The sequence below is a fragment of the Euleptes europaea genome, unplaced genomic scaffold (genome assembly GCF_029931775.1).
Source record: "Euleptes europaea isolate rEulEur1 unplaced genomic scaffold, rEulEur1.hap1 H_5, whole genome shotgun sequence".
Taxonomy (NCBI): Eukaryota; Metazoa; Chordata; class Lepidosauria; order Squamata; family Sphaerodactylidae; genus Euleptes; species Euleptes europaea.
The window spans coordinates 23,167-36,890 of record NW_026612053.1 but is presented as its reverse complement, the minus strand read 5'-3'; the positions used below and the strand labels follow the sequence as shown (position 1 = coordinate 36,890).

General features: G+C 44.4%; 1 protein-coding gene across 1 annotated transcript in view; it reads left to right on the top strand.

The window, feature by feature from the left end:
* Nucleotides 1-259: 259 nt before the first annotated feature.
* The window catches only part of LOC130493038 (transient receptor potential cation channel subfamily M member 2-like), a gene marked incomplete at its 3' end in the record, with an annotated part of 36,435 nt that continues 22,970 nt past the window's right edge, over nt 260-13,724 (top strand). Inside the window, exons 1-9 of the mRNA XM_056866812.1 lie at nt 260-314; nt 1,317-1,485; nt 2,421-2,601; nt 2,720-2,886; nt 5,595-5,775; nt 6,324-6,385; nt 7,638-7,838; nt 9,835-9,937; nt 12,500-12,621. Of these exons, the coding sequence (XP_056722790.1) occupies nt 301-314; nt 1,317-1,485; nt 2,421-2,601; nt 2,720-2,886; nt 5,595-5,775; nt 6,324-6,385; nt 7,638-7,838; nt 9,835-9,937; nt 12,500-12,621 (1,200 nt within the window). The remainder of the gene's footprint in view (nt 315-1,316; nt 1,486-2,420; nt 2,602-2,719; nt 2,887-5,594; nt 5,776-6,323; nt 6,386-7,637; nt 7,839-9,834; nt 9,938-12,499; nt 12,622-13,724) is intronic.

Genomic DNA, 13,724 nt, shown 5'->3' with positions numbered 1-13,724 from the left:
TGAAAAGGCAAGTCCACTGGAAAGGAGACAGATGGTTTGTGGTAGAAGGATGGAGTGGTCTGTCGTGGAATGGAAACCAGAGATGCAGGTGGTAGGGGAAAGTAGTTTGCTTCTGCACCGTTAATGTTGTGATTTGTATTAATTATATAAATTTGCAAACAAAAAATGAGTATGTTATTTTGTTTCTCCTAGTAATGATTGCTATTCTGTTCACTGTTCCCACTGCAGGAAAATCTTAGCTCATGGATCCCTGAAAACATTCGAAAAAAGGAATGTGTTTATTTTATTGAGAGTTCCCAGATGTCAGATTCTGGGTAAGGAAGCTACTTTAATTATTTCTTCTAAAACAGTTCTTTTTTTCCTGCTTCTTGCCAAGTGCATGGAGGTGTGATCACAAACTATCCCCACAATATCTCTCCACGTATTGGAGGATCATGAAGAAATAGTTATTATGAATGGATTTTTGGCATATATGCTGTGGGCAGCAAAGGCTGATTTTCTGGACTGTGATTCTGGAAAAGAACTACCACACCAATAAATGAGTTATCAAAAGATAAAGTAGGAGAGATTATGATAACAGAAAAAATATGAGATTAAATGATAATGGCTAAAAGACAAGGAGATGGGAGGGAAGGTGGCATGGTATGGCCTGATCCTCTCAGATCTCGGAAGCTAAGCAGGGTCAGTACTTGGAAGGGAGACCACCAAGGAAGACTCTGCAGAGGAAGGCAATGGCAAACTACCTCTGCTTCTCCCTTGCCTTGAAAGCCCCTTTTTGAAGTCGCCATAAGTCAGCTGCGACTTAACAGCACTTTACACACACAAGGAGATGACTTTTTAAAAACTGGCCTTTGCATATAATATTAAAAGAAAATGGCATTCAAAATGCAAGTAAGCCAAACAAGTGCAAATGAAAGAGTTAAGCAAGAGTTTAAAGTGTTTTTGATTGAAATCGATGGGATACTAGTGCTCATCTTTGGATGGGACAAGCTGCAGTTGATGGCATTTTGTGTTATTTAACCTGCAACACATTCACTGGTTAGAAGGTGGGATATCTCTGACTGCAGTTTTCACAAGATTACTTTGCCTAAAAGTGCAAAGTGGTTAAAGGCCCAGAAGCTGCATCCTGTGTGCAGTTTGACGACTGTAGCAGAGCCAGTGTTTAGGGTTTGTGGGATGGCTGTGAGTGCTTGTAATGGGACTGTTTTGGTGCAGAAAAGGCATCCAGCTTTCTCAATAGTTTTTCTGTGGATACGGCAGCCTGTCCTGGCAAGGCTTTCAACAATTTCTGAGATGCTGATGGTGTTTTCTTACAGGAAGATAGTGTGTGAGTGTGGCTATCTTAGGGAACAGCATTCAGAGGAGGCTATGAAACCTGCCATATTCCAGGGAAAAGAATGGGACCCCAGAAGACATGTTCAAGAAGTACCAACAGATGCTTTTGGGGACCTCTTTTTCACAGGCTTGGGTCAAAAAGTAGCAAAGGTAAGTTAGCACATGACTATCATACAGGGGGCTGCGATTTATTGCATGAACATGGTGGGCCTCATTCACAGCTATTGGCAGTTGAAGGTTTTCCAATAAGTCTCAGAAGGTAAGAAGGAATCATTAATTGAATAGTAAGTGCAGGAGATCAATGAATCCATCAATTAAGTCCTTTTATTGTATATCTAGCCTGCAAGGTCAAAAATTAACCTCCGCTCCTGTTTTATGTAGGGTTGCCAGCTCTGGGTTGGGAAATACCTGGATATTTTGGAGGCGGAGCTTGAGGAGGGTGGGGTTTGGAAAGGGGAGGGACTTCATAGAGTCCAATTGCCAAAGCGGCCATTTTCTCCAGGTGAACTGATCTCTATCGGCTGGAGATCAGTTGTAATAGCGGGAGATCTCCAGCCACCACCTGGAGATTGGCAACCCTAGTTTTATGGCCTCATAAGGTACTGTAGCCACATTGGAGTATTCTCTGGGGCTGACTTATAAGGACCAAGGCCAAGGTAGCAAGATGATTAGTTCTCCCCATGGATTTTTTCAATTGAAAGCAACTGTCAGGGAAACAGGCTCTCACAAGCCCTTGTTTGCCAGATTTGGGGTATGGAGGGCACGTAACCATCCCAGGTTTCCTACCCAGTGAGCCTTCCCCCTTCTCCACACTCCTGGTAACTTCTCCTTTATTCTGGTACCACCAACAGCAGCTAGTCAGTTTCAAGGGCCTGATCCACCAGAGACTAGCTCCTAGGCACCTTGTATGTATGAGCCTCTGAGTTCAGTGGAAGACAGGTAGCACATAAATGTAATAATAAAGGTTGCACTCTGGTGTATTCAACGCCTTGATAGTGAATGGAATTGTTATGAGCCTGGATATTGTTGCATAATGACTAAGCCTAGGGAATGCATCCCTTATATGCTTCATTTTCGATTTGCAGTTTGTGCGTGTGTCCTCTGACACACCCCCAAGAGTCATCTACCAGCTAATGACACAACACTGGGGACTCGATGTACCAAATCTCTTAATATCTGTGACAGGAGGAGCTAAAAACTTCAACATGAAGCCGAGACTGAAGAACATTTTCAGGAGGGGGCTTGTCAAAGTGGCACAGACAACAGGTAAAGTGGCTTCCTGGTCCAAACGCAACAGGCACGGGCCTGGGCATGTATCCGCCCGCAGCAAACGCAAGAGAAATGTGGCAGCAGAGCCAGTCCATTCCTATTATTTGTTCCACAGGTGCCTGGATCATCAGTGGTGGCTCTCATGCTGGCGTTATGAAACAAGTTGGGGAAGCCGTGCGGGACTTCAGCGTGAGCAGTAGCTACAAGGAAGGTGAGATTGTCACCATTGGCGTTGCCACGTGGGGGACCGTGCACAACCGCAACAGCCTCATCTGCCCCACGGTGAGTCGAAAGACCTTTACTGGCAGTTGGCATCATACCTCCATTTCATTTTTAGACGTACTTACTTTTTGCACCAGTTGTAACACCATTGCAATCAAACCATACAGGAATCCCACCGACACAGGAGGGGGTTTACATTTTCTTTCTCATCATCCTGAACACTTACGTAAGAACCTCCCCTACAGCCAATACTTACGCTTGAAGCGCAACTCTTCCACTTCTGAAGATTTTGCAACAGCAGCACAACTTCTAACACAGAATCTTCATTCCAGATCTTACCCTGAGCCTGTTCTCAGGGGAGCTTACCAGAGAGCAATGTCTCTTGATCGTTCTAAGCTTTTGTCTCCGAAATCTGATCCACAAACTTCCAAGAGACTGACAGCTTCTTTCACCTATACACATCTCTCTTATGATATCAAAAAGATTATTCAGAGGCATTGGCATGTCATCAATCACCTACCGGGCTGTGATTCTCCTCCTATTTTAGGCTTAAGAAAAACCTCTGCTCTGAGGGGTCATCTTATTAAAACCGACGTGTTACCCAGGAAATCTAAGATCACTGCACATGGTCATTTTAAATGCAATGGGTGATCCGCCTGCCCGTACAGCCTACCTGTGAAGCAAGTCACTGCTGATGGTGGTAAATTTGTTTACACTCTTAAACAGTTTTCTAACTGTGCATCAGCCTGCGTCGTTTATGCCCTTCTGTGTTCTTGCCCAGTTCCAAAAATGTACATTGGCTGTACCTTACGCCAAGTACGCTTACACATTGGTGAACATCGTGCAAGGGTAAGGGCTCGAACTCAGGACGCACCAATTGTCCGCCATTTTGTCTCTCATGGTCATAGTGACCACGATCTCAAATTCTTTGTTCTTTGGCAATACCAGCCTAAAGCATACCAGGCACAAGATGTTAAGAAGATTCTCAATTGCCAGGAGAGACGCTTCATTTTTCTTTTTAAAACATTAGCACCTAGTGGCTTAAATACAGAATTTGACCTCTCTTGTTTTTTGTAACGTGGTGACTTTAATCAGTTGGATCCTTTTGAGAAATTTTTCTCACAGCTGTGTGTATTTAAGTTTGTCCCTGCATTCCTGTTCTCACTTCAAAGAATACTGATTTCTGAATGGGTTGATTACTCTTTCTAGATCCCTTTCATATGGGGTAAGACTTCCTTTTTAGTATGGAGAGTTGTTCAATCTTTGACTCATTTTTAATATTAGCCTTATTGATTAGCTTCATTGTACCATAGAAAAAATTGTTCCCATGAATTTCCTTTTGAAGATTCTTTGGACTTTTTGAAAAGCAGTGGTAAGCAGTCTTATTTTTGAAATTGCATTCATGTTGTTACAAATGTATTCTCAACACTCTTAAGCTGTCACTGTAGCCATTTTGATGAGCCTTATTATTATTATGATTATCATTATTTCTAGAAGCCATTATTATTGGTCTCTTTAAACAGCGTTGTGGTCGCCAAGATGAGGAAGGATTGGATTCCGAAACGCATACTTGTGATAGACCCACCTTGGACCTTTCTTCGTCTCTTCGTGATTTTTCATGGACTATAATTCTTGAGTATACATGAGCCTTTGTTAAGGCCACAGAAATAATTCTTGAATTTATGTTGTTCATGTTTTGTTGTTAAAAGCAATCTGTATATATACATTTTTTGTTATTTCAGACCCAGTGAGGTTTCTGTGTGGCTTTCAACACAGTGTTTATGAATATATGTTATGTTTTGGATTTTCCAAAAAATAGATTTATTATTTTCTATAATATTGTTTTCTTTTCCAGTTGGTATATTTCACATTATATTATCTTTGAAGCCACGTGCTGCCATTTATTATAGTTTCTACTATTTCTAGCATAGGTATTTTCAACCTCCAGGTGGTAGCTGGAGATCTCCTGCTATTACAACTGATCTCCAGCCGATAGAGATCACTTCACTTGGAGAAAATGGCCACTTTGGCAACTGGACTCAATGGCATTGAAGTCCCTCCCCTCCCCTAACCCCGCCCACCCCAGGCTCCACCCCAAAAACCTCCCGCTGGTGCAAAGAGGGACCTGGCAACCCTATTAGCAGTGCATTCCAGGCTGAAGTGCCCGCAGCTTTTTTTCAGTTTTGCACGCTGAACCATCATTCAGGAAGGCGCATACCTACTTCGCATTTCTTAAGATCCCCTTTAATGTGACCTTTTGTGTTTGCTCCGCCCTCGCCAGGAAGAATCCCCTCAAAGAAGCATGCAAAATTCACAACCGCGCGTGAGCTATGCGAACGCTAATGGAAGGTTGCTAATGGAAGAAACAAAGGAGCAGGCGAGTGGGGTGTGTGTGGAATTTCTCCTTTTGCATTGGACCGTGAATAAGCATTTTAAAGGTCGCATTTTAAAAAAACAGCTTTGAGCAAGCATCAAAATTGACCCTGCATAAATGGCCTGTGGAAAATTGACAGGTTCTTATGTTTTTCCCCTGGGGAGCAGTGGTCAGAGCAGCATGGAAATAGTGATGGGGGGAGTTTAAAAATACCTCTTCTGCCCCCACCAGGCTCTCTCGATATACCACAGCCTCAGCATCTACAATTTGTAAAAGAAACAAAGTCCTTGAAAATGACCACAGAACTTCGAATAACATGTAATTCCACCCTAAGGGTGAGAGGTCGAAGAATTACTGTCGGTTTGTCTATTTGTTGCTTGTTTTTATTTTGCAGGGCAGTTTCCCAGCGGAATACATGCTGGATGAGGAGAGCCAAGGCAACCTCTCTTGCCTGGACAGCAATCACTCACACTTCATCCTGGTGGATGATGGGACACATGGGAAATACGGCATGGAGATCCCCCTGAGGACCAAACTTGAGAAGTTTGTTTCAGAGCAAACAAAGGTGAAAGAAGGTAGGGTGGCATCCTGTTGCAGAGGGGGGAAAGTCTGGAGCCACAACTGTAATTAATATTGAAATATCACCTGATTCTTCCAGCCTTAGAAGTGGGATGGGGAATATTACGGTCATTTTTATCAGCTGGACTGTAGGGCTCATGTTGTCCAATGAAGTACTGAGACCATTGTCAATATCAGTGCACTTATTGTCTATGTGTTTATTACTTTAAAGTATTTTACAAATGTATAGACCTCAACTGTCAGCCTGTGATTTCTAGCTGGTGTTGTGTTCTGACAAAAGGACTTAAATCTGGGATCGGTGAGCAATATCCTTATCCTAGGGCATTATTGTCGTTGCTGGTGACTGAGAAGAAGACAAGCGGTTTCTTCAGATTTAGACTGTTTTCTGCAGTGTCTTCCTCATGGTTCTGCATTCCGAAGGCTCCTGAAAGAGTGCTTCTGATACCAAATTATTTAATGACCCTGTGACAGCGGGCACCAGCAGGAAGGGAAGAAAGATGGATTATACGCATGTGGAAATGACTGAACCTTTATTTCCTCACAGGAGTTGCCATTAAGATACCAATTGTTTGTGTAGTCCTGGAGGGTGGCCCTGGGACTCTTGACGTAAGTACTTCACTGGGCACAAGAGCAGCTCATTTTTGAAAAGAAAATGTTATATAGGAGAATGTTCTCATTTTAAACACCTATTCAAACCACTCCAGACCGTAGTTACATAATGACTCTGTTGGGCATCTATTGGCTGAAACCAGCTTTTTGGTATTTGTGCGCAAGAGCTGATGCGTCAGGAGGAGGGATAGGTGTCATAAGTACAGCCTTCTCTTCAAAGTGTTTTGACCTGCATGTTCCCTATCTCAAAAAAGGCAAACAAATTCTCTGTGGTAAGAGATAGTGAGGCCACATGCTTTAGCAAGTGTACCCTGGACATATGTTCTCATGTGGTGGTTTGGGAGGAACATAGCAGGGAAAGAATTAAAAAGTATTGGTTCTTGTAGGTTATCCGGGCTGTGTAACCGTGGTCTTGGTATTTTCTTTCCTGACGTTTCGCCATGCCTTCCACAGCTGTTGGCGAAACGTCAGGAAAGAAAATACCAAGACTACGGTTACACAGCCCGGATAACCTACAAGAACCAATGAACTCTGACTGTGAAAGCCTTCAACAATTAAAAAGTATGTTCCTCAAACCGTCTGAAGTTTTGTAGTCCAGAATGCAACTGCTTCAACACACTACTGAGCACTGTTAAAGAAGAAAGGGGATCTGATGCCTTTAATGGAGTTTATCAGGAGGTGGCAATGGAAACAGCAGCTATACTATGCAGGTGCATAGCTGGATAACATCTGGGTGTCGTTACCTCCACCCACGCTACTGAGCAGCCATGAGCTGGTATGGTTCTGCAGGGTCAGCCTCAGTCACCGCCTCATGATGGCCTCCAGTAAAGGCATCAAACTCCCTTCTCCTTGAGTGGCTGGAGCTGGAGCCTTCCTAGAGAACCACCACACAAGCCACCCTTGCCTGCTCCAAAGCTGCTCAGAACCAGTCTATTGAAGTAGCAGGATTCTGGATTACAGAACTTTCAGACGATTTGAGGAACATAATTTTTTAATTCTTTCCCACATACATGATGTCGTGGGGAGGGTTGCGCTAACCCTTTCACATGTACTATATGGAGAAAGTATTTCACATGGGAGATCATTCATAAAGATGAACCCTTATCCGCACTCTGAAGTGGCAGAGTTCATACTTCTGACCTTGCAGTCTACCGCCTCATTCTGTAGATTGGCTCTGAAGTCAGCAGCAATATGACAGTGGACATTTGTAAGTACTGGGATTGTGACATCAGACTCTCCTGTTCTACAGACCATCTACAATGCAATCACCAACGGCACCCCTTGTGTGATTGTGGAAGGCTCGGGGCGTGTGGCTGATGTGATTGCGCAAGTGGCTAACTTGCCCAACTCCAAAATAAGCATCAAGCTGATACAGAAGGAACTAACTATATTCTTCAAGGACTGCTATGAGGAGTTCACTGAAAGTAAGATTGTGGAGTGGACCAAAAAGGTAAGGCTGAAACATACTCCCTGTGCGAATGTTGAAATGTTACAGGTTTTCGTTGGGGAAGTTCTATCCAGGGTTAAGGATATGCTGCTGGAGAACCTGTTTCTGAACCTGGCAATTACATGTCAGTGAGAAATATGTATTACTTCTGTTGTGTATGTATATAGTTGGGGAGTAAGCAAGGGAGACTTAGGAGCTTGAGTTCTGCACGAAGGATCCTAAACCCTGCTCACCCTATTGGTCAAGCAAACGGACCCCATTGGCTCTAAGCCAATATGTACCATTGGTCACCAGGAGGTTATGTCCCCCTATCACGGATTAAGGGGGGAGTGGCCGCAGGCGGCCAAGGGGGCATATAAACAGGGGTTGCTCATTGTGTTAACCAGTTCTGTTCCTGTAATCAATAAACGCGGTTGTTGTTTGAACTCCGTCTCCGAGCTCGTGAATCCTTCCCACGTGGACTTAACAACTTCGGTTCCCCAGTGTGCACTTATAAAATGGTCACTGCCCTTCCACATTCCCTGAGGAAGCCTTTGCACAGAGTATATGCCTGTGACTTGGCGGCCATATAAGAGAAACCTTCACAGCAGTGGGGCTTCAACCCATGGGTCAGGACCTCAGGTGAGTCACAGGGCCCTTCCCACTAGCTCTTGAGTCTCCCCGCCCAGGGCCATCTTAATGGCATTATAGGCCCCCAGGCAAAGCAGTGCGCTGTGGCCCCTACCTACACAACCACTCACAGGAATGAAAATATCAATGGTCGGTAAAATTAAAGATATATTTATTGGTGCTTCCAACAAAATCAGTGTTTAGTAAAAACACATGCTAAATATGCATTTTCAAATAACAAATATTTATAGTTTAGTATAGTATTTATTTATTCATTGACAGCAAGTCACAACATACATAGATTAGCATGGGGCCCCTATGCTCATGGGGCCCCCGGGCAACTGGCTATTGTAAAGCATATGGAGAAGCTTTGAACTCTTAATGTTCTTTTGTTATTTAGATATATTTATATTCCACTTTTCCTCTCCAGTGGGGTTCCAGAGTGGATTACAAATTGTTCTCCCCTCCTTCATTTTATCCGCACAAAAACAACCGTGTGAGGTAGGTTAGACTGAGTGTGTGTGACTTGCCCAAGGCCACCCAGCAAGCTTCCATTGCAGAGTGGGGATTCGAACCTGGGTCTTCCAGCTCCTAGTCTAACACTCTAACCATCACACCATGCTGGATCTCTTATATAAGCACTAAGTATCATGGTCTCAAGGAGTCTACTGGGGTTAGAAAATTTACTAGGTATGAAAACAGAAAGTCTCTATCCCCATTCCCTACTGAAACTAAACGTGGATACATACAATTGAAGAAGAGTTGGTTTTTATATGCCAACTTTCTCTACCAGTTAAGGGAGACTCAAACCGGCTTACAATCACCTTCCCTTTCCTTCCCCACAACAGACACCCTGTGAGGTAGGTGGGGCTGAGAGAGCTCTTACAGAGCTGTAACTTGCCCAAGGTCACCCAGCTGGCTTCGTGTGCAGGAGTGGGGAAACAAATCCAGTTCACCAGATTAGCCTCCGCCGCTCATGTGGAGGAGTGGGGAATCAAACCCAATTCTCCAGATCAGACTCCACTGCTCCAAACCACCACCCTTAACCACTACACCACGCTTGCTCTCAACTGGAACGAAACACATTCTGCTGCTCTTTATCCCCACCTCCTTTCTCTTTCTTTGCTGTCTTATCAAAAATTTTGGGTAGTAAGCTGTTTGGATCAGGGACCAGTTTGGTCTTTGTAAATCTCCACCTACATTGTTTGCATTGTACACATTAGAAATAATACTAATTATGAAAATCAAATCCAGAGACTCTGGAGGTCAGTATATCTCTGGGAAAACCGAGAGCCAGTGATCCTAAATTCATGGCAAGTGCAGTAAAAGCTTCATAGGGAGGAGAATTCATTACTGAACGTGGTTATTGCAGCTGCACATGTTCTTGCAGATCCAAGATATTGTGCGCAACAGGCAACTCCTGACCATTTTCAGGGAAGGCAAAGATGGGCAGCAGGACGTTGATGTGGCCATTCTGCAAGCAATGCTCAAAGGTGAGCAGTGACTATAGCCGAGCTGCTGCTGAAGTTGTCTGCGAGCATACAGATGTGCACATATTTTGGACATGCAGACATTCGTCTCCTTTAGATCTGAGGAGAGATTTGTTTTTTTTCTGACTGGGAACAGAAGCTGGATTTGCCCAGTCTTCATTGGTCCTTGTATTTATTACAAAGCCACCACCTGCACATCTCCAAAATGTTAAAAAGAAAAAATGAAAGAGCCAAGCAAAAGCGTCAAATATTGGAGTATACAATTATGCCAAGCTCTTGAAAAAAACAAACTCCCCAAACAATGTGGACAGTTGCCGGAAACATGGGGGGGCAGTGGGGGGGTCTTTGTTGAAGCTGCTTTGGGACTCTATGGCATTATACCCCATCGAAGTCCCTCCCCTCCCCAATCCCTGCCCTCCTCAGGCTCCACTCCCAAAATCTCCAAGTATTTTCTCAACACAAAGCTGGCAACCCTAAAGGTCAAGCTAGATATGACACAGAAGACCTGTGACCAGGATATTCTGCAAGCTGGATTGGTTGTTTATGTAGTTGTGGGGTCTGCTCTGAAGACTGGAAAGCAGCATTGGAATAGGAGTGTTTTAAAGGCTTCCTCCCTTATCCTTTCCCTGATTTAGTCTCCTGCTGTTTGTTCTATGGGGAAAAACAGATAAAGAATGCAGATTAAGCACTGTCCCCAACCAAAACTGCTTCCCTGGTCTTCAGGGTGTTGGATCAGACCATGTTGGATCAGACCAGTGTTCCATCTAGTCCACATTCTGTTTCATTCATTGGCCAGTCAGATGGCCACAGAAGTCCTACAAACTGGGCATGGTGGCCAAAGCCTCATCCAGTTGTTAACTCCCCCTGCACTGTTACGCAGAAAGTTGCTGCCACTCATTATGTGCCACTCACATTCCATTTTGTCATCATGGCAAATTATGGGCCTCTGCGCCATGAATTTGTATAATCCCCTTTAGAAGACAAAAGTACTTCCTGTAGTACTGTTAATTAGTAATAAAAAACTTGAAAGTAATTCTGCTCACAGATCTCCCACTCGTCTAGTTCTTCTCTGAAACTACATCCTCGTGGTCCCTCATGGGACATTGCCTGTTCCCCTTGTCATTGGGCTAGAATGTGGGCCAGTGCTTCAGGATATAGAATAGGGTGCTGCAGAGCTATTTACATGTGAAAGCTTACACATTTCCCTCCTATGTGCACCCCAAAATGGGGCAAATAACTCATGGAGGATTGGGTTATCCATGGCTACTAGTTAGGGTTGCCAGGTCCCTCTTCGCCACCAGCTGGAGGTTTTTGGGGCGGAGCCTGAGGAGGGTGGGGTTTGGAGAGGGGAGGGACTTTAATGCCATAGAGTCCAATTGCCAAAGCGGCCATTTTCTCCAGGGGAACTGATCTCTATTGGCTGGAGATCAGTTGTAATAGCAGGAGGTTGACAACCATACTACTAGTCAAAATGAATACTAGTCATGATGCATACCTCTTCTCTCTAGTATCAGAGGCGCCTATTATATTAGGTGCTGTGGCACACAGGCAAGATGCTGCTGCAGTGGTCTTGTTTGCGGGCTTCCTTGCAACTGGCATGTGCAATTGTGCAGGACCATTGCAAGGATTCATGGGAAACTGCGTTTTCAAGCAGGCAGCCATTACTGACTGTGAAAAGTAAGTAATTTTAAAATTCTCCCAGAGGGGCATTTTTTTGAGGTAGAGTAATCAAAGTTTAGGGCAGGGGGTCCAATTTTATGGGGTCCCAAAGGGGTAGCCCCCATTCCCCATAGAAAAACATTGTAAACTTTACCATGCATGGAGGAGGGGGCAACCCCTTCTGGATCCCATAAAATCAGACTCTTGACCCAATCTTCACCAAACTTTGGGGTTCATGCAAGGAGAATCCCTGGAAGCTACCAGGAAAATTTGGGAACTCAACCTCCAAAAATGCCCCCACAGGAGCTTTGAAAAAAATCCCCATAGACTATAACGGACCCGATTTTTTCTGTAAACCCAGAAATAAGCCAAATACTGATATTTACCAGTATGGGTATTTGGCTTATTCTGGGTTTACTGGGGAAAAAAGGCCCTATAAACCCAAACCCAAAATTTACCAGTTTTTTATTTTTTTTGCCTGACCCTAGTCCCAGGTTTGATCTCCAGTATCTCCAGTTCATGAGACGACAAGAGTCACTGGAAAAGACAGTCATGCTAGGAAAAGTTGAGGGCAGCAGGAAAAGAGGAAGACCCAACAAGAGATGGATTGACTCAATAAAGGAAGCCACAGCCTTCAATTTGCAAGATCTGAGCAAGGCTGTCAAAGATAGGACATTTTGGAGGACTTTCATTCATAGGGTCGCCATGAGTCGGAAGCGACTTGACGGCACTTAACACACACACACACACATCTCCAGTTAAAAAACGATCAGGTAATAGGTGGCGTGAAAGCCCTCTACCTGGAAGAGCCAATGCCAGTCTGAGTAGGCAATACCAACCTTGATGAACCAATGGTCAAGACTCAGTATAAGACCGCTTCAGGTGTCCTTTATGTCTCTGTTGCAGCCTCCCGATACCGTGATAATTTTGGCCATGAGAACTGGGATCACCAGCTGAGGCTTGCAGTAGCATGGAACAGGGTGGACATTGCCCAGAGTGAAATCTTCACCGATGATCATGAGTGGAAGGTAGGCCGTTCTTTGGTGACATGTTGGCAAAGATTGTGCCCTGTTTCTGTCCATATGGGTTGGGGCAGAGTCCAGAAGTACCAGCCTTGGCTTGAGTGCAAGGGTGCCTCGTGATTTGTGGAGGCAAGGAGGTGGGCAAAATATATTGACATAGTAGCCCTCTCCCTGTTTTCTGAGGTCCCACTGTGGTTCATGGGGAATAGAGAACACCCATAATGCATCGCTTCACTCTTTGCAGGTCTTGGAATGTTTCTGACGGGCCTCCTTTATATGATTTGGGAACAGGATTTGTGCAGAGAAGTTTTGGAAAGAAAAGGTCTGAAGGAGCTTTCACTCAACTGAAGCTTTTTCAGTCTCATGGTGTCACCTTTATGTGCTGTACAGACTGAAGAGGTTATGTCAACCCCTTCAGATTGCTGAGGTCATCCCCGCAAAGAATGAATGTTGGCCTTTGTGGAAAAGAAAAGGAAGCAAAGTTATTCTCTCCTCAACAAAAGGTTCTGGGAAATAAGGGTAGAGTGGGTGGACCAGGTGATTTGCTCACTCTTCTCTCATCAATTCTGTTCCCATGTTATTGTCTGCAAGTAGCCTTGCTTCCAGCAGCAAATGCTTTCACATTTCTAAAGGTTTCAGAAATAGTGACATCACTTGTTTGTCCCCTATTGTTGCAGTAAAGGCAGGGTTGTTTTTTGGTTTTGGCTTGCTAAAGAACGGGGCTCTGCACTTACTAAACATTAACCTTGGCCGTTCATACCTGTGTCATGTGTGATTTGTCTTCTTGGACAATAGGGCAACCTCTAGTTTCTTTGTTGAAACAGAAGGCAGTGTCTCCATATGGGATGGGACCGGGGTTTCTAGCTCGACAGATATTAGCTTGGATCCATGCTAGCATTTCCGCAGGTGCAATGTGCTCCTGTGGAATGCAGATATTCCCACCTTGCCTCTCCCGTGGCAGCAGGATATGCATCCCAAAACCCTGCTCCTGTGAATCATCTCTTGAGAGGGAGGAGGTGGTTAAATATTTGTCCATGGGAAACGCTAATGTGTTTGCTTTCTTGGAGCTGGCTGCTGTTTTTCTCCTTTCGATGAGGTTTACAAGTAGG